The sequence below is a fragment of the Taudactylus pleione genome, unplaced genomic scaffold (genome assembly GCF_031769625.1).
Source record: "Taudactylus pleione unplaced genomic scaffold, aTauple2 ptg000114l, whole genome shotgun sequence".
Lineage (NCBI taxonomy): Eukaryota > Metazoa > Chordata > Amphibia > Anura > Myobatrachidae > Taudactylus > Taudactylus pleione.
The window spans coordinates 15,557,501-15,578,160 of record NW_028284516.1 but is presented as its reverse complement, the minus strand read 5'-3'; the positions used below and the strand labels follow the sequence as shown (position 1 = coordinate 15,578,160).

At 47.0% G+C, this 20,660-nt stretch overlaps 1 protein-coding gene across 1 annotated transcript in view; it reads left to right on the top strand.

Moving 5' to 3' along the window:
• Positions 1 to 11,820: 11,820 nt before the first annotated feature.
• JPH1 (junctophilin 1) overlaps positions 11,821 to 20,660 on the top strand; it is a 168,687-nt gene continuing 159,847 nt past the window's right edge. The window contains exon 1 of the mRNA XM_088471427.1: positions 11,821 to 12,346. Within this exon, the coding sequence (XP_088327553.1) occupies positions 11,968 to 12,346 (379 nt within the window). The 5' untranslated portion in view covers positions 11,821 to 11,967. The remainder of the gene's footprint in view (positions 12,347 to 20,660) is intronic.

The following is a 20,660-nucleotide window of genomic DNA, read 5'->3' as shown; positions in this document are numbered from 1 at the left end:
GTTTGTGAATTGTGTGCGCAGTAGCCGCACGTGCATCAACAAAGTAGTGCCAAGTGTGCGCCTGTGTCATAAGTAAAGGGCCGGCTGGCTTGACCGTTAAAGGGTGCTGTAACCCCCGAAAGTACAGTCCAGTCCAAACCAAAAAAAAAATTATTTTCTGTGTTTGTGAATTGTGTGCGCAGTAGCCGCACGTGCATCAACAAAGTAGTGCCAAGCGTGCGCCTGTGTCATAAGTAAAGGGCCGGCTGGCTTGACCGTTAAAGGGTGCTGTAACCCCCAAAGTACACTCCAGTCCAAACCCAAAAAAAAATTATTTTCTGTGTTTGTGAATTGTGTGCGCAGTAGCCGCACGTGCATCAACAAAGTAGTGCCAAGCGTGCGCCTGTGTCATAAGTAAAGGGCCGGCTGGCTAGACCGTTAAAGGGTGCTGTAACCCCCGAAAGTACACTCCAGTCCAAACCAAAAAAAAAATTATTTTCTGTGTTTGTGAATTGTGTGCGCAGTAGCCGCACGTGCATCAACAAAGTAGTGCCAAGCGTGCGCCTGTGTCATAAGTAAAGGGCCGGCTGGCTTGACCGTTAAAGGGTTCTGTAACCCCCAAAGTACACTCCAAACCAAAAAAATATATATTTTCTGTGTTTGTGACTTGTGTGCACTGTGGCTGCACGTGCATCAACAAAGGAGCAGCGCCAAGCGTGCGCCTGTGTCCCATAAGTAAAGAGCCGGCTGGCTCATTTCTTAAAGGGTGGTGTAACCCACAAAGTGCACTACTCTCCAGCAAAAATAAAAAAATATTTTCTGTGTTTGTGTGCGCTTTAGCCGCACGTATATATATCAATATAACATAAATGGAGGACCAAACTTTCTCCGATAAAAATAAAATAGGGAAAGATCAAGAACCACTTCCTCCTAGTGCTGTTGCTGCTGCTGGGAGTTGTTCATCATCCCAGAGAGGAAGTAGGAACATCACTACTTTCACTAAACAATTGACCCTCCAACAGTCCCTAGCGATGAGGATGAAGTACGACAGCAGTCATCCTGAAGCAAAACGTATAACTGAGGCCTTGACTGCTATGTTGGTGTTAGACGTGCGTCCGGTATCCGACATTAGTGCAGTGGGATTTAGACAATTGATGGAGGTAGTGTGTCCTCGGTTCCAAATCCCGTCTAGATTCCACCTGCATCCTCAAAGCAGCAGCGACAAGCGTGCGTCTGTCTGTTAAAGGGTGGTGACACCCTCAAAGTGTGCTACACAAACAATAAAAATATTGTTCTTTTTTTTTCTGTCTTTGTGAATTGTGTGGGCTGTAGCCGCACCTGCATCCTTAAAGCAGCAGCGACAAGCGTGCGCCTGTCTGTTAAAGGGTGGTGACACCCTCACAGTGTGCTACACAAACAATTAAAATATTGTTCTTTTTTTTTCGGTCTTTGTGAAATGTGTGGGCTGTAGCCGCACCTGCATCCTTAAAGCAGCAGCGACAAGCGTGCGTCTGTCTGTTAAAGGGTGGTGTAACTCTCAAAGTGCTCCAAACAATAAAAAACTATTTTTTTAATGTGTTTGTGACTTGTGTGCGATGTAGCCGCACTTGCATCCTCAAAGCAGCAGCGACAAGCGTGCGTCTGTCTGTTAAAGGGTGGTGACACCCTCAAAGTGTGCTACACAAACAATAAAAATATTCTTCTTTTTTCTGTCTTTGTGAATTGTGTGGGCTGTAGCCGCACCTGCATCCTTAAAGCAGCAGCGACAAGCGTGCGTCTGTCTGTTAAAGGGTGGTGACACCCTCAAAGTGTGCTACACAAACAATTAAAATATTGTTCTTCTTTTTTCTGTCTTTGTGAATTGTGTGGGCTGTAGCCGCACCTGCATCCTTAAAGCAGCAGCGACAAGCGTGCGTCTGTCTGTTAAAGGGTGGTGACACCCTCAAAGTGTGCTACACAAACAATTAAAATATTGTTCTTTTTTTTTTGGTCTTTGTGAAATGTGTGGGCTGTAGCCGCACCTGCATCCTTAAAGCAGCAGCGACAAGCGTGCGTCTGTCTGTTAAAGGGTGGTGACACCCTCAAAGTGTGCTACACAAACAATAAAAATATTCTTCTTCTTTTTTCTGTCTTTGTGAATTGTGTGGGCTGTAGCCGCACTTGCATCCTCAAAGCAGCAGCGACAAGCGTGCGTCTGTCTGTTAAAGGGTGGTGTAACCCTCAAAGTGTGCTCCACAAACAATAAAAATATTCTTTTTTTTTTTCTGTCTTTGTGAATTGTGTGGGCTGTAGCCGCACTTGAATCCTCAAAGCAGCAGCGACAAGCGTGCGTCTGTCTGTTAAAGGATTACATCGGTGACAGCATCCAAGTAGGCATGTCAGACAGTCCGTACCTGTACTGGCAGGAAAAAGAAGCAATTTGGAGGTCCCTGTACAAACTGGCTCTATTTTACCTGAGTTGCCCCCCCTCCAGTGTGTACTCCGAAAGAGTGTTTAGTGCAGCCGGGAACCTTGTCAGCGAAAGGCGTAGGAGGTTGCTTCCACAAAATGTGGAGAAGATGATGTTCATAAAATGAATTATCAACTCTTCCAGGGAGACCAGCCTCCAGAACGTACAGAGGGACCTGTGGTTCCAGCAGGGACGAATTAATACTCTGTGAGGATGAGGATGTACACACTGAAGAGGGTGAGGAATCGGTGGATGAGGAGGATGAGGATGACTTCTTGCCTCCGTAGAGCCAGTTTGTGCAGGGACAGATAAATTGCCAGCTTGTTTTGTGGGGGCCCAAACGAACCAATCATTTCAGCCACAGTTGTGTGGCAGACCCTGGCGCTGAAATGATTGGTTTGTTAAAGTGTGCATGTCCTGTTTATACAACATAAGGGTGGGTGGGAGGGCCCAAGGACAATTCCATCTTGCACCTCTTTTTTTTCTTTGCATTATGTACAGTTTGGGGCCTAGTTTTTCAATGCCATCCTGTCTGCCACTGCAGTTTCACGCCTAGATGGGTCACGTGTTTGTGCCGCCCACTCGTGTCGCTTAGCATAGTCATCCAGCTACCTCGGTGCAACCTTTTGGACATAAAAACACTATTGTGAGGTGTGAGGTATTCAGAATAGACTGGAAATGAGTGGAAATTAAGGTTATTGAGGTTAATAATAGCATAGGAGCAGAAAAACCTACAAATTCTGTGATTTTAGCTGTTTTTATGCTTTTTTTCAAAAAAATACAGATCCAAAACACAAAACCCAGAACCCAAAACACGGAAGGGTGGTTTTGGCAAAACCAATCCAGATCCAAAACACGAAGAAAGATCCAGATCCAAAACCAAAACACAAAACACGAAAAGTGGCCGGTGCACACCCCTAATTAAAATGTTACATCCTACTACAACCAGAATTACTTTATTACAGATATAACGCACTTCAGATCCATTCTACTTCATCTGTTAATAAAATGCCACTTAGCAATAACCAGAACAGTAAGGTAATGACAGAGGCCCTGATTCAGAGCCGGACGTTCTGACAGAGCACTTGCTCTGAATCAGGGCCGTCCCTGCTCCTTTTTGTAGCGGCCTCCTGGCCGCTCGCATAGCTGTGGGTGCCCACCCACAGCTATAGCGAGCGGCCAAAATGATGGTCGCGATGGTCAAGACCATCGCGACCATCGGGCTTACGACGAGACCCTGCGGTAGGGTCTTGCTGCCGCAAGCCCAGGAGTGCTTTTGGCTCTATCAGAGCCAAAAGCACTCCCACTGATATCACTAGTGATGTCAGTGGGGCCGGCCCCAGACGGTAGGCGTTCCCATGGGAACGCCGCCGTCTGGGCAGCCACGCCCCCGGCACGCCCACCAAAGAGGGCGTGCTGTCAATCACCATCGACAGCACGCCCCCTTTGGTGCAAGACCCTTAACGACGGCTTGGCCGTCGTTATTCGGGTCTTGCGCATGACGGAGGCGCCTCCGTCGTGCGCATGCGCACTTGGGCACCATCGACCCACTTGCGAGCGCTCAGCGCTCGTGAGCGGGTCTGAATCAGGCCCAGAGTCCGGATGTAAGCTGGTGATGTACACATGTTGGTGGATGGAGGGCAGTGTGTTTCTGGGACATGCATGTCAATGTATGGAAAGCATGATCTTTGGCAGTGTGTTCCCGGGCACAAGGGGCACACATGCATGTCAGTATATATGAATGCCAGTGCATTCCCTGGTATTCGTCAGTGTATGGTGGGCAGCGCGCTCCTGGGGCACACGTCAGTGGAGGGAAGCATGTTCCCGGAGAACACATGTAGTGAATGGAGGGCAGCATGTTCCCAGGCACACATGTCATCGTGTGGAGGTCAGCATGTTCCCAAGCACAATTCAGAGTATGAGGCACCAAGTTCTTGGAGCACATTTGTCAGTATATTTGAGGCAGCATGTTCCTAGGGCACATACCAGTGTATGGAGGGCAACGTGTTCCTGGAGCACACATCAGTTTATTGGGCAGTGTGTTCCCAGGCACACTTGGCAGTGTATGGAGGGCAATGTGCTCCCGGAGCACGTCAGTGTATGAGGCGTGTTCCCAGGCACACTTGACAGTGTATGGAGGGCAACATGCTCCCGAAGCACACGTCAATGTATGAGGCGTGTTCCCGGGGAAACATGTTCCCAGGCACACTTGCAAATGTATAGGGGGCAGCATGTTCCTAGGTCATACTTGCCGACATTCAGCTCCCTCTTTCCGGGAGGGAGATGATGTCTGTATACAGTGGGGGGCATGGCCAGGATTGTGGCCCCGCTCCCTCTTTACAACACTGAAATTAACGGCATTGTGAAGCCGCCCCCCCTGCTGTGGAAGTTTCTATTGTTACTGTGGGGGGGGCGGTGGGGTAGGGTGTTCCGAGGGCACACGTCAGTGTATGGAGGGCCGCGTGTCCCTGAGCATATATATCAGTGTATGGGGGGCAGTGTGTTCCCGGGCACACAACAGTGTATGAAGCAGTGTATTCCCGGAAACACTTGTCAGTGTATGGAAGGCAACCTGTTTCCAGACACACTTATGAAGGGCAGCATGTTCCTAGGCACACATGGCAGTGTAAGGATGGCAATGTATTCCCAGGACACATTTGTCAGTGTATGGGACAGTGTGTTCACGGGCACACTTGTCAATGTATGGACGATGGAGGGCAATGTGTTCCCCGGGGGCACAAGTCAGTGTATGGAGGGCAGTATGTTCCCGGGGCACACAAGTCTGTGTATGGAGGGCAGCATGTTCCCGGGCACACATTAGTGCAATGGTTCCCAAACTGTGCGCCGTGGCACCCTGGGGTGCCTCGGGACACTTGCATGGGTGGCTCAGGTTGGTGGAACAGCACCAAATCAAATTATTTCTGGTCAATGTAATGTAAATATATGGACAAATAGAAATGCAAACCTGTCCTCCACCACATAACCGTACCTAAGGATGACAGGTAAGCACAATTTACTTCACTTTACTAATTTTTTTTCTGACTCTCTCAATAACAAACTTAAACTTAGGGGTGTTACTCTAGGGCGCGCGTGATTCAAAAAAGTTTCTGAACCACTGCATTAGTGTATGAAAGGATATGTGTTCCAGGGTACACGTCATCATGTGGGGGTCAGCATGTTCCCAGGCACAATTCAGTGTATGAGGAACCATGTTCTTAGGGCACATTTTTCAGTATATTTGGGGTAGCATGTTCCTGGGCACGTCAGTGTATGAAGGGTAACGTGTTCCTGGGGCACACGTCAGTGTATAGGGCAGCGTGCTCATAGGCACACTTGACAGTGTATGGAGGGTAACGTGTTCCCAGGCACGCTTGTCAGTGTACAGAGGGCAACATGTCCCCAGGCACACTTGTCAATGTATGGGGGGGGGGCAGTGTGTTCCCTGGCACACGTTAGTGTATAGGGAGCAGCATGTTCCCAGGTACACCTCAGTGTACAGTCAGGTGCATAAATATTGGGACATTGACAGAATTTTCATATTTTGGCCTCTATTCACCACCACAATGGCTTTGAAATGAAACAAATAAGATGTGCTTTAACTGCAGACTTTCAGATTTAATTTGAGGGTAATTGCATCCAAATCAGGTGAACGGTGTGGGAATTACAACGGTTTCTATATGTGCCTCCCACTTTTTAAGGGGCCAAAAGTAATGGGACTATCAACTCAAAAGCTATTTCATGGACAGGTGTGGGCTATTCCCTTGTTATTAATTCTATTTGTGACATTTGCATTTGGAATCAGTTGCTGTCGACTCTCAATATGAGATCCAAAGAGCTGTCACTATCAGTGAAGCAAGCCATCATTAGGCTGAAAAATCAAAACAAAGCCATCAGAGAGATTGCAAAAACATTAGGTGTGGCCAAATCAACTGTTTGGAACATTCTTAAAAAGAAAGAACGCATCGGAGAGCTCAGCAACACCAAAAGACCCGGAAGACCACGGAAAACAACTGTGGTGGATGACAGAAGAATTATTTCCCTGGTGAAGAAAAACCACTTCACAACAGTTGGCCAAATCAAGAACACTCTCCAGGAGGTAGGTGTATATGTGTCAAAGTCAACAATCAAGAGAAGACTTCACAAGAGTGAATATAGAGGGTTCACCACAAGATGTAAACCATTGGTGAGCCTCAAAAACAGGAAGACCAGATTCTAAAAAAGCCATTACAGTTCTGGAACAACATCCTATGGACAGATGAGACAAAGATCAACTTGTACCAGAGTGATGGGAAGAGAAGAGTATGGAGAAGGAAAGGAACTGGTCATGATCCAAAACATACCACCTCATCAGTGAAGCATGGTGGTGGTAGTGTCATGGCGTGGGCATGTATGGCTGCCAATGGAACTGGTTCCCTTGTATTTATTGATGATGTGACTGCTGACAAAAGCAGCAGAATGAATTCTGAAGTGTTTCGGGCAATATTATATGCTCATATTCAGTCAAATGCTTCAGAACTCATTGGACGACGCTTCACAGTGCAAATGGACAATGACCCGAAGCATACTGCAAAAGCAACCAAAGAGTTTTTTAAGGCTAAAAAGTGGAATGTTATGCAATGGCCAAGTCAATCCCCTGACCTGAATCCGATTGAGCATGCATTTCACTTGATGAAGACAAAACTGAGGGGAAAATGTCCCAAGAACAAGCAGGAACTGAAGATATTTGCAGTAGAGGCCTGGTAGAGCATCACCAGGGATGAAACCCAGCGTCTGGTGATGTCTATGCGTTCCAGACTTCAGGCTGTAATTGCCTGCAAAGGATTTGCAACAAAGTATTAAAAAGTGAAAGTTAGATTTTGGATTGTTTAGTTTGTCCCATTACTTTTGGCCCCTTAAAAAGTGGGAGGCACATATAGAAACCGTTGTAATTCCTACACCGTTCACCTGATTTGGATGTAATTACCCTCAAATTAAATCTGAAAGTCTGCAGTTAAAGCACATCTTGTTTGTTTCATTTCAAAGCCATTGTGGTGGTGAATAGAGGCCAAAATATTGAAATTCTGTCAATGTCCCAATATTTATGCACCTGACTGTATGTACTAGAGGGCCGTGTGTTCCTGGGCATATACATCAGTGTATGGGGGGCAGTTTGCTCCCGGGGCACACTTCAGTGTATGAAGTAGTGTATTCCTGGAAAAATTTGTCACTGTATGGAAGGCAACCTGTTTCCAGACACACGTCAGTGTATGGAGGGCATGTTCCTGGGCACACATGGCACTGTAAGGAGGGCAATGTGTTCCCGAGACACATTTGTCAGTGTATGGGACATATGTTCCCGGGCATACTTGTCAGTGTATGGACTATGGAGGGCAATTTGTTCCCGGGGAACATTTGTCAGTGTATGGGGCAGCGTACATGGACACACTTGTCAGTGTAAGGAGGGGAACGTGTTCCCAGGCAGATATGTCAATGTATGGGAGTTGCAGTGTGCTCCCGCTCACATGTCAGTGTATAGGGGGGGCAGCGTGTTCCTATGTACACATTAGTGTATGGGGGCAACGTCTTCCCGTCTCGGGCACACGTCAGTGTATATGAAGCAGCCTATTCCTGGGGCACACAAGTCAGTGACAACTAAGGAAATTTGATGTTCCTAGGGAACTGATGCTGCTCTTTTTCTCTGCGATAATTGAGTCTGGTTTGTGTTCTTCAATTATTGTACGGTATGGTGTGGCCAGTGCACGTGATAGGGCCAGGTTACAGAGGGTAGCCAGATCTGCGGAAAAGATTATTGGCGTGGCCCTACCTTCGATCCTTGACCTCTATATGGCGACGGTTGGGAAATGGTCTATAAATATTGTGGCAGATGTGGCCCATCCCAGCCTGATCTGTTCCAATTACTTCCGTCCGGAAGACGATATAGATCTTGCCCTGTTAGGACCTTGAGACATGCAAATAGTTTTTTCCCGCAGGCAATTATGCAGTTAAATCATTGATTAATAATTGCTTGTTTAGATGGTTTTATATGTATTTTTATTGTATTATAACTTTTTTAGTTCAGTCATATTGAGTATGTATGGTGTTTTGTCATTGGTGTGTAAACTGAGTACTTGGTCAGTGGTTCCGGAGTCAAATTCCATTTATATGTTTTATACTTGGCAAAATAAAGTCTGATTCTGATATATGGAAGTGTAAGGAGGGCAATGTGTTCCCAGGACACATGTGTTAGTGTATGGGACAGTGGAGCTCATTCAGACCTGATCGCAAGTTGCGGCCGCTCACTGGCAAAAAAGGGGCCAGATATTTAAATGAAGCGCTCGCACTGCGTCGTGTAATGACGCCCTCTATGTCTTTGCGAACTACGGCAAAAAGCGCTCACAAGTGTATAAAGACGCCCCCTTGCCACTCGCAACACACGTCATCTCTGGGAAATGTAGGATTAATCGGGAACATCGAGAGCCATCGGATCTGCTCGCAGCCCTTGAGGTTGCCTTAACCCGCTGGAAGCACAAAGTTCAGTGCGGGCTGAAATACATGCTGGTGACGTGTACAATGACACTACTTTGCTAAATATGCACGCCCTTTAAACAGTATTTTGACGGTCTGACATGCCTGCGTCCGCAACACCCCGTTTACAAGCACCTTCCCCTGTTACCACCCACAAACGGTACTATCTGCCACTCAAAGTAGCGATCTGATAGTGGCTTACTAGAAACCAAAAACAGATCGCAAAGACTGGCTTGCACACGCGCACTGCGAATTATACGCATGCCCAAAAGGGTAAAAATCACTTAGCGACCGGGTCTGAATCAGGTCCAGTGTGTTTCCGGGCACACTTGTCAGTGTATGGACTATGGAGGGCCATGTGCTCCTGGGGCTACAAGTCAGTGTATGGGGGGCAGGGTGTTCTTGGGGCACACGTCAGTGTATGGAGGGCAGCATGTTCCCGGGGCACACATGTAGTATATGGTGGGCAGCATGTTCCCGGGCACACTGGACATGAGTTCCCAGGTACACGTCATCATGTGGGGGTCGGCATGTTCCCAGGCGCAATTCAGAGTATGAGGAACAATGTTCTTAGGGCACATTTATCAGTATATTTGGGGCAGCATGAACCTGGGCCTGTCAATGTTCGGAGGGCAACATGTCCCCAAGCACACTTAACAATGTATGGGGGGCTATGTGTTCTCGGTCACACATTAGTGTATAGGGGGCATGTTCCCAGGTACACATCAGTGTATGGTGGGGTATTGTGTTCTGAGGGCACACCTTAGTTTATGTACTAGAGAGTCGCGTGTTCCTGGGCATATATATTACTGTATGTGGGGCAGTGTGCTCCTGGGCACACGTCAGTGTATGCAGCAGCAAATACCCGGAAACACTTGTCAGTGTAAGGCAACCTGTTTCTAGACACACATGGCAGTGTATGGAGGGCAGCATGTTCCTGGGCACACATGTAAGGAAGGCAATATGTTCCCGGGCATACTTGTCAGTGTATGGACTATGGAGGGCAATGTGTTCCCAGGGCACAAGTCAGTGTAAAGAGGGCAACGTGTTCCCAGGCACATATGTCAATGTATGGGGGGGTGCAGTACACACACGTCAGTGTATGCGGGGGTCAACGTGTTCGGAATCGGTATAAGCCGCGGCTATTATCCCTACAGTGGAAGCCCAGCTGGTTCAGAATCCCGTCAGCGGTAAGTACGTTATCCTACCCCCCCCTCTCTAACCCTCCCTTGGTGGCGCCTAAACCTAAGCTCCCAGGGCGTGCCTAACCCTAACCTCCCCTCTAGTGGTGCCTATACCTAACCCCCCCTCCCTGCACCCTAAACCTAACCCTCCTGGCCAGAAAGAGCATTGGCGGCCCCTGATTTTTCAAAGGGACATAATGCACCCAAAAAAGGGCCATGGCTTCATGGGGAAGGGCCAGGGAAGAGATAGGAGGGACCAGGAAATGCTGGGGATGACATAAGAGGAAGCAACAAGTGAGAATGATAATAAACAGAAATTTCACAGGCCAAAACAGCCCCCCCTGACCTGTGGTGCACTGTGCGATGGCACCGGCCGCACTACCCTAGATACGGCCCTGGGTGTCTATCCTTAACCTCCCCCCCCCCCCCCCCAGTGGCACCTAACCCTAACCCCCCCTTTCCCTAGCCTAACCCTCCCGCGTGGAGCCTAGCCCTAACCTCCTCCCCCATTGGTGCCTAAACCTAACCCCCCCTTCCCCGGGGACTTTGGGCCTGATTCAGACCCACTCGCGAGCGGCTGTCCGCTCGCAAGTGGGTCGATGTTATGCACTGAGCATGCGCACGACGGAGGGAGCTCCGTCGTGCGCATGCGCCAGACGCGACGAGCGAAGGAAAGTCCTTCGCTCGTTGTGTCCGATCAAAGGGGGCGTGCTGTCAATGTTGATTGACAGCACGCCCCCTTTGGTGGGCGTGCCGGGGGCGTGCCTCCCTGACGGGGGCGTTCCCACGGGAACGCCTCCCGTCAGAAGCCGGCCCACTGACATCACTAGTGATGTCAGTGGGAGTGATTTTGGCTCTGATAGAGCCAAAATCACTCCGGAGCTTGCGGTTGAAAACCTCAACCGCAGGCTCCGGCTCGCAATTTCGATGGTCGCGATGGTCTCGACCATCGCGGCCATCACAAAGCACGCTCGTATAGCCTGTGGGTGGTGACCCACAGCTATACGAGCGTCCAGGAGGACGCTCCATGAAAATGGAGCCCGGCCCTCATTCAGAGCGTGCGCTCTGCTCAGAGCGTACGGCTCTGAATGAGGGCCTTTGCTGTTATTTATCCGTCTGGACGATCGGGATTGTGGAGCTTCGAGATGCCGGCTTCGGTACCCTGTTCGCCGTCTGGATATCGTCGCCGGCATTTTGCCGGGCATCGGGATTCGGACATCGCGATATCGACGCCCCGGCATTCCGTCCGTCGGTAATGTGACCGCATACCGCGTGTTCATAGGTACACGTTAGTTTATGGGGGACATCGCCTTCCTGACCCGGGCACACGTCAGTGTATGGGGCCCATAGTTATAGTGCATACTATGGGTGTATGGGGGGCAGCCTGGTCCCGGGCACACTTGAGGCAGCCTATTCCTGGGGCACACAAGTCAGTGTATGAGGGGGTTGCGTGTTCGCCCGGTGCCAGCAGCATATGCAGGCAATATCGGAGATAATGAGTGTGTGTGCAGTGATAGATGTGTGGCCGCTTCTTCCTGGTGACCTGAGATAGCTCCAGCTCCATCCCATAACCTCAGGCAAGTCGAATGTGGACTCTCATCATGGCATGGACCCCTCTCAGCCCTGTATTAATAAGTGCGGGCGGCGGGAGGCGGGGTGAGCGCAGATGATGCTGGCGGGGCCGGTCTGGGATTGGCCGGGTGCTCGGAGCTGTGAGTAGGATGCAGGGGGTGTGCATGCCGCGCCTGGACACGGGGAGATAGTGCATGCCGCCGCCGGCACACAGGAGCTGCTGCCCCGCTCGGAGAGTCACCTGCACCGGGAGTGCCAGCCCTGACCCAGCTCCCCTGAATGACGGGCGGACGCTTCGACTTCGACGATGGCGGCACCTACTGCGGCGGCTGGGAGGACGGCAAGGCTCACGGGCACGGCATCTGCACGGGCCCTAAGGGTCAAGGGGAGTACTCGGGATCCTGGTCGCACGGCTTCGAGGTAGTCGGGGTGTACACCTGGCCCAGCGGCAACACCTATCTGGGCTACTGGGCGCAGGGCAAGAGGCATGGACTGGGCGTGGAGACCAAGGGCAGGTGGATGTACCGAGGAGAGTGGTCCCATGGCTTCAAGGGGCGCTACGGGGTCCGTCAGAGTCTGTGCACCCCAGCCAGGTACGAGGGGACGTGGAGTAACGGTCTGCAGGACGGGTATGGCATCGAGACCTATGGAGACGGAGGTGAGTAGCATGGCAGCACTGTGTGTGACCCTATGGCAGTCACCTAGGTAGTACTATATATTACCTTGTGCCAGTTACCCAGGTAGCACTGTGTATGCCCCTGCATCAGTCACTCAGGCATCACTGTGTATGCCCCTGCATCAGTCACCCAGGCAGTATTACTGTGTATGTCCCTGCTCCAGTCACCTAGGTAGTACTATATTTTACCTTGTGCAAGTTACCCAGGTAGCGCTGTGTATGCCCCTGCATCAGTCAAACAGGCATCACTGTGTATGCCCTGCGCCAGTCGTCCAGGCATTACTACTGTGAATGCTCCTGTGCCAGTCGCCCAGGCATTACTATTGTGTATGCCCCTGCGCCAGTCACCAAGGCAGAAGTTAACTACTGTATTGAGCCTCTTCCAGTCACCTAGGCACTGCTTTGTATGACTCTCTACCAGTTACACAGGCACAACTGTGTATGACCCTGTTCCAGTCACACAGGCAGAACTGCGTATGTCCATGTTCCAGTTACTTAGGCAGTACTATGTCTGAACCTGTGCCAGCCTCTGCCAGTCACCCAGTCCGCTGGAGTCACTGTAGAACGCTGGGAGTATACGTTGCGTTCTATCTTCACGGCCGTTTGCCCGGATTTCTTTTTAGGGGGTTACAACAATAGGTCATAGTACAGAACTTGTTAGGAGACAATGTAGATTTAACACTGAAGAAGCAGTAGAGCTGCCCCTAGTGTTGATTAACTCAGAGAATTGTGCCCAGCACTGGAATGAGCATGGCGTACACAGATAGCAAACTGCAGGAGACCAGCCTTCCAAGTACAGCTGACACCTGTCACAGTGTTATTTCTTCCCACTCCCAGATAGGCAACCTATAGCCTTCCAACTATTTTTAACATTACATGTGCCAGCATACTCTGTTAGCCCCTTTCTAGCAGGCCGTGCTGAGACAGTGCATCGTGTAAAGGATTGGTTACGTTGTTTGAATTTATTACATTCAATTTATATAATCTTAAAATATATAATTATAAGACATATCACTTCTGCGGAGAAACCATCCTGTGTCTGTACAAATCTCTTTTTTTAGATTATTTTATCATTGAATCAAAGAGAAACAATCTATTTGTTATAATGTCCCGTATGAATCTCTGCAGTCCTGTTGAAGTTGGTGCTTTTTATAAATCTGCAAAACTGACCATCTAAACAAGGATGGCTTATGAACACATTTTCCTCACCAAAACTCCCTTCCCTACCAAGTTACGCCCAGAAGCTACTTTTGAACTATACCTGAAGAAGTGCTCCATTTTCCTGAATTTACTTCTGTGGATATGTGTTTGTTCTCTACTGAAGGTTTTTGCCGTTTGGCAGCAAAGTGGTTAATTTCCATAATAAACTTGAATTCTCTCTGGACATTTTTTGGCTAGCAGGTGGCAAGTGATCAGGTTTCTGGAGACTTGACACAGCTGAATGCTTAATCGTACATTTTACGCATTTTCTAACTGTAAATAACCTATCCTGTCTATACTTTGTAAAATATTGTTTAAGTGCAAAAAGTTGGAAGGGATCACCGGGAACAAAATCATTTCATTGTGTGCAATTTTTATATCTGCTGAGTCAATTAAGGGGCCTATCCATTAGACGCCTTCCTGAATGATGCGACCAAAACCTCCTCATCGTTCAGAAAGTTGTCTAATGGATAGCTGGCAAGGACCAGTGATGCGCGTGCACATTAAGCGATATATCGTTCCGAAGCGGATCGGAACGATATATCGGCCACATCTCTCAGTGTGTACGGGTGAGTACGCATCCCCATGCGTTGTTCGTCGCATCTTCTGCAGAAGATCCGGCGGCCGACACCATGCCTGGATGCAGCGGGGGGAACGATATATTGGGCGGTTGTACACCAGATCGTGCAGTGTGTGCGGACCACCTAATATATTGTGGCGTCGCTGGGTACACTCATTGTCTAGCGTGTACCAAGCTTTAGAGCTTGTTCAGGTGGCTTTTTTCTTTTTTTTTGTACGTATGTCTACAGTATGCGCACATCTTTTGATAGAATTAATATTATGCGTGTAAATCGACAACAATCTGTATGTCAAATTCCTGCTCACTCATTTTATTTTCACTGACCTGCTCCCTTGGTTGAGCACTTGGAACTACACACTGACTAATATAGTTTTTCTTGGGCTCCTTCATTACTGATGTACAACCTATGGGGTGTGACCACGCGGATTAATGAGATTATTGATTCTCTCTATCTCTGCAGACACTATAGATCAGGATTTTGTTTTCCCCTATGCTACACTAGAGAAACGGAGGACCCCTGGGACATACTGTTTCATCCTTTAGTTGAAGAGGTCTCATTAATGAAAATGAACAGGTCAATGAAAACTGAATGAGCTAAGCTAGGTTCACACTATGCCACTTTTCTGCAAGTGGAAGCACCCTATATCGGCGGTACACACTATACAATTTTATTTTGAAAACCTGCTGATTTTCAGGCGCATGGATTGGTAATTTGCATATGATCGCCCACATGGATGGTGAGGTAAACGTGAGAACTCGTAGGAAATATGGTTAGATTATCATGAATGCCCATATACAGGGCCTGATCCAGAGTTGAACGGTATGCCGATTTTCCCGCAGTTGAGTGATTATCGGTGGTCTGCGCATGTCATAGCCGCATTGTACAGGCGTGGCGAATGTATTGCGATCGAGCTCGCTGTGAGGATTCACTCTCAGTTGATGGACAAGAAGAGACCATTTTGTGGGTGGTTACGGGGCATTCCGGACAAAATGTGGGCGGGTCGGGGCTGTTTTTTGGGAGTGTACTTGCCAGCATCTGCGAAAGCGTACACAGGGAACACAGTTCTAGCGTCTGTTACCACGGCTATTCTGAGTAACCATAAACTCACTCGATGAGTCAGTGTTTTCAGGATTTGCGTCAATGCTGCGTTTGTGTACGCAATTGTGGGCAGCTGCGAGGGCTCCTTTGGGCATCTTAAAAATTCTGCTGGCTGATGCATTAGCATATTGTAGCAATTGATAACTGGCATAAGTTGCAAATGTGTTTGCATTAGCGTACAACTCTGAACTATCGTCCCGATAAGGTGGCTGTTGAAAAACACACACTTGGGCAATGAGGCAGATAATTATTTATTTTAAAATATAGAACGTAATGTTTTTTTTTTTTTTTTTCTTGTTTGAATAGAATATAAAAATGAGTGGTTAAAACTATTACCTTTCTGTATGGACCTTTACGGCTTTAGACAACAAATCTTTATTGTCCCATCTTAGCTGCGATTGGTTCTAAAGGTCGCTACCTTTGTATATGGACATTGGGCCTGATTTAGAGCCGCTCGTAAGCGGCCGCTCGTTCGTTCTGACCGATGTTCGCACATCTGCGCATGCGTACGGATTGTAATATGCATGCGTGAACCAGTCAGTGCGGACGAAAATCGTTTTTTCGCTATATAGCGAATGCCTGCTATTTTGAGTGACAGAAGGAGGCGTATGTGGGTGGTAACAGGGGAAGGTGCTTGAAAACGGGGGTGTGGAATTAGATCGCAGGCGTGCTTAAAGGTCAAAACGGGCGTTTTAAGGGAGTGCATAATTAATACAGCAGCGTCATTGACCACGTCACTTGGTTTTTTTTTTTACCCCGAACTGTTCGCAAAATAGCGGTTGAAAAAACCAGGCACAAGAATAGCGAGCAGTTCATACGCTGTTCGATGTGCTCGATTAATCTAATAAATAGTGGACATGACGTAGGAAGCGAGCGGCCAGGGGGCGTATTTTTCAAAATTACAACCGCAAGTTTTGCTCGCTCGTTCAGACTTAGAGGCGTGAACAGACCGCAATTAGCGAACGGTTCATTTGAATAGCCACCCCTTGTTTTAGAACGAACGACCGCAAATAGCGAGCGGCTCTGAATTAGGCCCATTGTACAAAAATGATGACCTGGTATGGATGTCAAAGCATTGTAAGTAGTGCATTCATGGGGGCCAATCCAATTAAGTGCAATTTTGCAAAGCGAGTTTGTTTCATGAAACGCGCATACACTGCAAGAATGCACGCACCCGAGAAATGTTAGATCCAATTAGAAATGCCAAATTGCATTAGTCGTGGTGAGGGTGTGTGACTGTTCTACAAAATGCAACCTTGGAGAAGTGCTTGAAAGAGTGGGGAAACCACCCTGGAACCCAAAAGAGTAACAACTGAGATAGCAGGACATATAGAAGGCTGTTAGCTGCCGTAAGGAAAGTACTGGAGGTTTTTAAAAAGTATCAAATACATGATTTATTAATGGTGGAAAAATAGCAGGCAAGTGTCTTTCAGCAAATGCAAGTCTTTTCAGCATTTTGGAGTACAGAAAATTTCTCTATAGTAGTTTTTCAGTGTTGTCATACAAGTTTTACCTCGCATCCGCAAGTTCTACAACACCTCTCCCGTCAATTCAACACCACCACATACATGTCCCACTTCATTTACACCTCCACATACCTGTCTCACTTCATTTAGCCTACCACATACCTGTCCCACATAATTTACGCCTCCACATACCTGTCCCTCATCATTTAACTCATTATTAAACTGTTTACTGAAATTCACCTGAAAACGGACATGTTTTGATCAAATTATGCTATTGAAACCCCTTTTAAGTGCATGATTATTCATTGGGAGGGTTGTACCAGAGGTTCTGCACTGGGTCCCAACATTTGTACCTTAAAATACTTTCAAATAAAGATTTTTTTCCTATCTTTTACCTGCTGAGGGGGGTGCGCACACAAAAAAAATAAAACATTTCCGCTGAAAAATTAATGCGAGTTTGGAGTTAATACAAGAATTGGATTGTAAGTGAAATTTACTGTGCGAGTTCCCTGTGAGAATGGCTCGCCGGACCCAACTCACACCTAATTGGTTTGACCCCATGGTATATCATCTGTTTTGTGTAACATCCCAGCACAAAGACATGATTACTAATGAATCAATGGACTTTGGTGAGGACTAACAACACACTCCGTGCCGTAACAGGGCTCAACTGTACCCTGTGCCGTCCCCAGAATGCATGACTTAATGACATTGCACACATTACATCATTTTACATCATTTGACATCATTGATTTGGCCAACTGTTGTGAAGGTTTTTTTCTTCACCAGGGAAATAATTCTTCTGTCATCCACCACAGTTGTTTTCCGTGGTCTTCTGGGTATTTTGGTGTTGCTGAGCTCTCCGGTGCGTTCTTTCTTCTAAAGAATGTTCCAACCAGTTGATTAGGCCACACCTAATGTTTTTGCTATCTCTTTGATGGGTTTGTTTTGAATTTTTCAGCCTAATGGTGGCTTGCTTCACTGATAGTGACAGCTCTTTGGATCTCATATTGAGAGTAGACAGCAACTGATTCCAAATGCAAATGTCACACCTAGAATCAACTCCAGACCTTTCACCTGCTTAATTGATAATGAAATAACGAGGGAATAGCCCACACCTGTCCATGAAATAGCTTTTGAGTTGATAGTCCCATTACTTTTGGACCCTTAAAAAGTGGGAGGCACATATAGAAACCATTGTAATTCCTACACCGTTCACCTGATTTGGATGTAAATACCCTCAAATTAAATCCGAAAGTCTGCAGTTAAAGCACATCTTGTTTGCTTCATTTCAAAGCCATTGTGGTGTTGAATAGAGGCCAAAATATGAAATGTCAATGTCCCAATATTTATGCACCTGACTGTGTGTGTGTATGTATATGTGTGTGTGTATATATGTGTATATATATATATATATATATATATATATATATATATATATATATATATATATATATATATATATATATATATATATATATATATATTAGGGATGTGCAGGCTCGGATAGGTTCGAGTTTGCACGCCGAGTTCGGATTTTTCCCTCCAAAAAAACAAAACTCAGTAAGAGGCAAAACGTCATCTTGCATGGACAAACATCATATAATTATTATTATTTTCCTTTACCTATGTATATGGAGTTTAGTGTGATGCTCATTACTGAATAAATGCTTAGGCTTGCTGCATTCTAATTTAGCGTACCATGATTTTGAAATGTAAAAACTGGGGTGCCATGTCAACCTGAAGTTTGTTCAGAGGAGATAAGATACCTATTACTGTATTCATTTTTGATGCCAAAGTACAAAATTCATATGGGGTGATTAAATTAACGGCTTGGCCATGATGTGCCGCTCTAGAATGACACTTATTGGCGAGCCACATTGCCATTTTCTTCTTGCGCCCCATAAACTCCATTTACACAGGAAAAATTGCAGTTTTGTGTGCGGAGCCGAACATTGAGGAATGTTTGGCGGCACATGGACGCTTATTGAATTGACCCCATAAAGACTTAACATCGCCACTTATTCTGATCATTTTGTTGAACCAGGTGCCTGAGTGAGGGGAAAATAAGCTCTGTGAGTTAATGAATGTGAGTTCAAAGAAATAGGACTACTCTATATAAACTAGGATACATGTAAGCTATAGTTTAACATCTTTAACGCCACATTTTAGTTTAAAAAACCCATTAATGAATGCATAAGAACACCCATGTGTTCATGAGTGCATAATAAGTTGAAGACTGTAATAAGATGATGACGCTAAAAGCAGTAATACCAAGGGGGCAATCAATTCACTGCGATGTTGAATGGATGTAGTTTCCGGAGCTATTCAATTGACAGCGCTATTAAGTCCGACTACGGGATTTCTGCTTGCACCCTCCTGAGGTGCGAACAGAAATCCAAATTAAGTTCCGTCCGTGATGCAGTTTTCTGGCTTGCAGGGGGCGCTATTGTCGAAGAATGCCGGTTACCGCGACTAAACATCCAGCTTAAGGTGCGGTAACCAGCATTCTCTGATTTACTGTAAGTGGTACTTGTCGGACTTTACAGCGCTGTCAGTTGAAAACATCGAGCTAAATTGAATCGCCTCCAATGTCTGTTGTAGCATACAATTCTGCTATGTTATTAGTTGATTGATCTAAGTAACTGTGTATACAATATACCAGGATTACTATGGCAACAACACCTCATCAGTAGGGTAAAACTAACTTGTCGTGCGACGGTCTAAACCCAGCTCATGTTCCCTATTGGTGGATTAACAATCCAATGCTTGGTGAATTCTGCTTCGCAATGATAGGACGAGCCGACATCGAAGGATTAATATACGCCCCTTCTAGCTGTTGTTGGAACTACACATCCCAGCATGCACTGCTATTAATGCATGCTGGGATGGATGCGTAGTTCCACAATAGCTGGAGGGCGGCATGTTGAATATCACTGCACTATACCAACATGAGGGCACTTTGTCTCTGGGACATTTCTCTGCAATGAGTTTGCATCTGATTTTTGTTCCAAGCTCTTGGTAGACCTAAAATACTGCAATCAATGTTCAGGTCCAGCCCATGCTTCACACTAATGTTCATGTGTAGCGTTCCCACTAGGCTGTTTTAGGGGGCGCCGCGCCCTTCCCTATTTCTAAAGTCCTCTCCGGTACCGGCACCTCGCTGTAACAGCCTGCAGTTGCGGTCCCCAGCTGTGGGTCGCAGTGTCCCGTGGGTGGTGAAAACTGCTGTGTAGAGCATGCACTCAGCATTCATTCACACTGATAGCAGCCCGGCATGTCCGTAAGAGTGACGAAAAGGGGACACGTCTTAAAGAAGCCCCTTTTTTCGGACACAGATGTTCCCTTTCTCTAGGTCCTACAGTGAACACTACTTCTGTGCAGATAGCACTATACATCTTATATATAAAATTCATTGGTCTGTTTGTTTGTCTGGTTATGCATTTGGACACCCCTGCACCAATTGCGATGAAACCAACACAAGATGGTCCAGTTGGATCCTGGCTAGGGTTTAGGGTCCTGGTCGGACCTCCCGTTGGCGCACGCTAGGCTGAACTTTGACCCGGGGAACCTGTTCTGGTCCTTCCAATGGATGGGTTTGGATGAAATTTCACATACTAGGGGGCTGAGGTCCCGGTTGGACCTCCCGTTGGTGTAGGCTGAGCAGAACTTTGAACTGGGGAACCTGTTCTGGTCCTTCCACTGGATAGATTTGGATGACATCACATAATAAAACTTTATAACTTGAAGATTTAAACCCTGGCAGTGTCGGGTACTTCAGCTAGTTTCCCATAAAGATGCCACTGGACTGTAGCCAAATGAAAATCTTGCATGTGTTCATACGAAGAGTGGCGTAGAATGTGTAATGGTGTTTCACAGAATTAGGGTGATCAGCAAGAAAGTTATGTAGTTTACATTATATGCTTCAAACTTTATAAATGACCTGCAGCA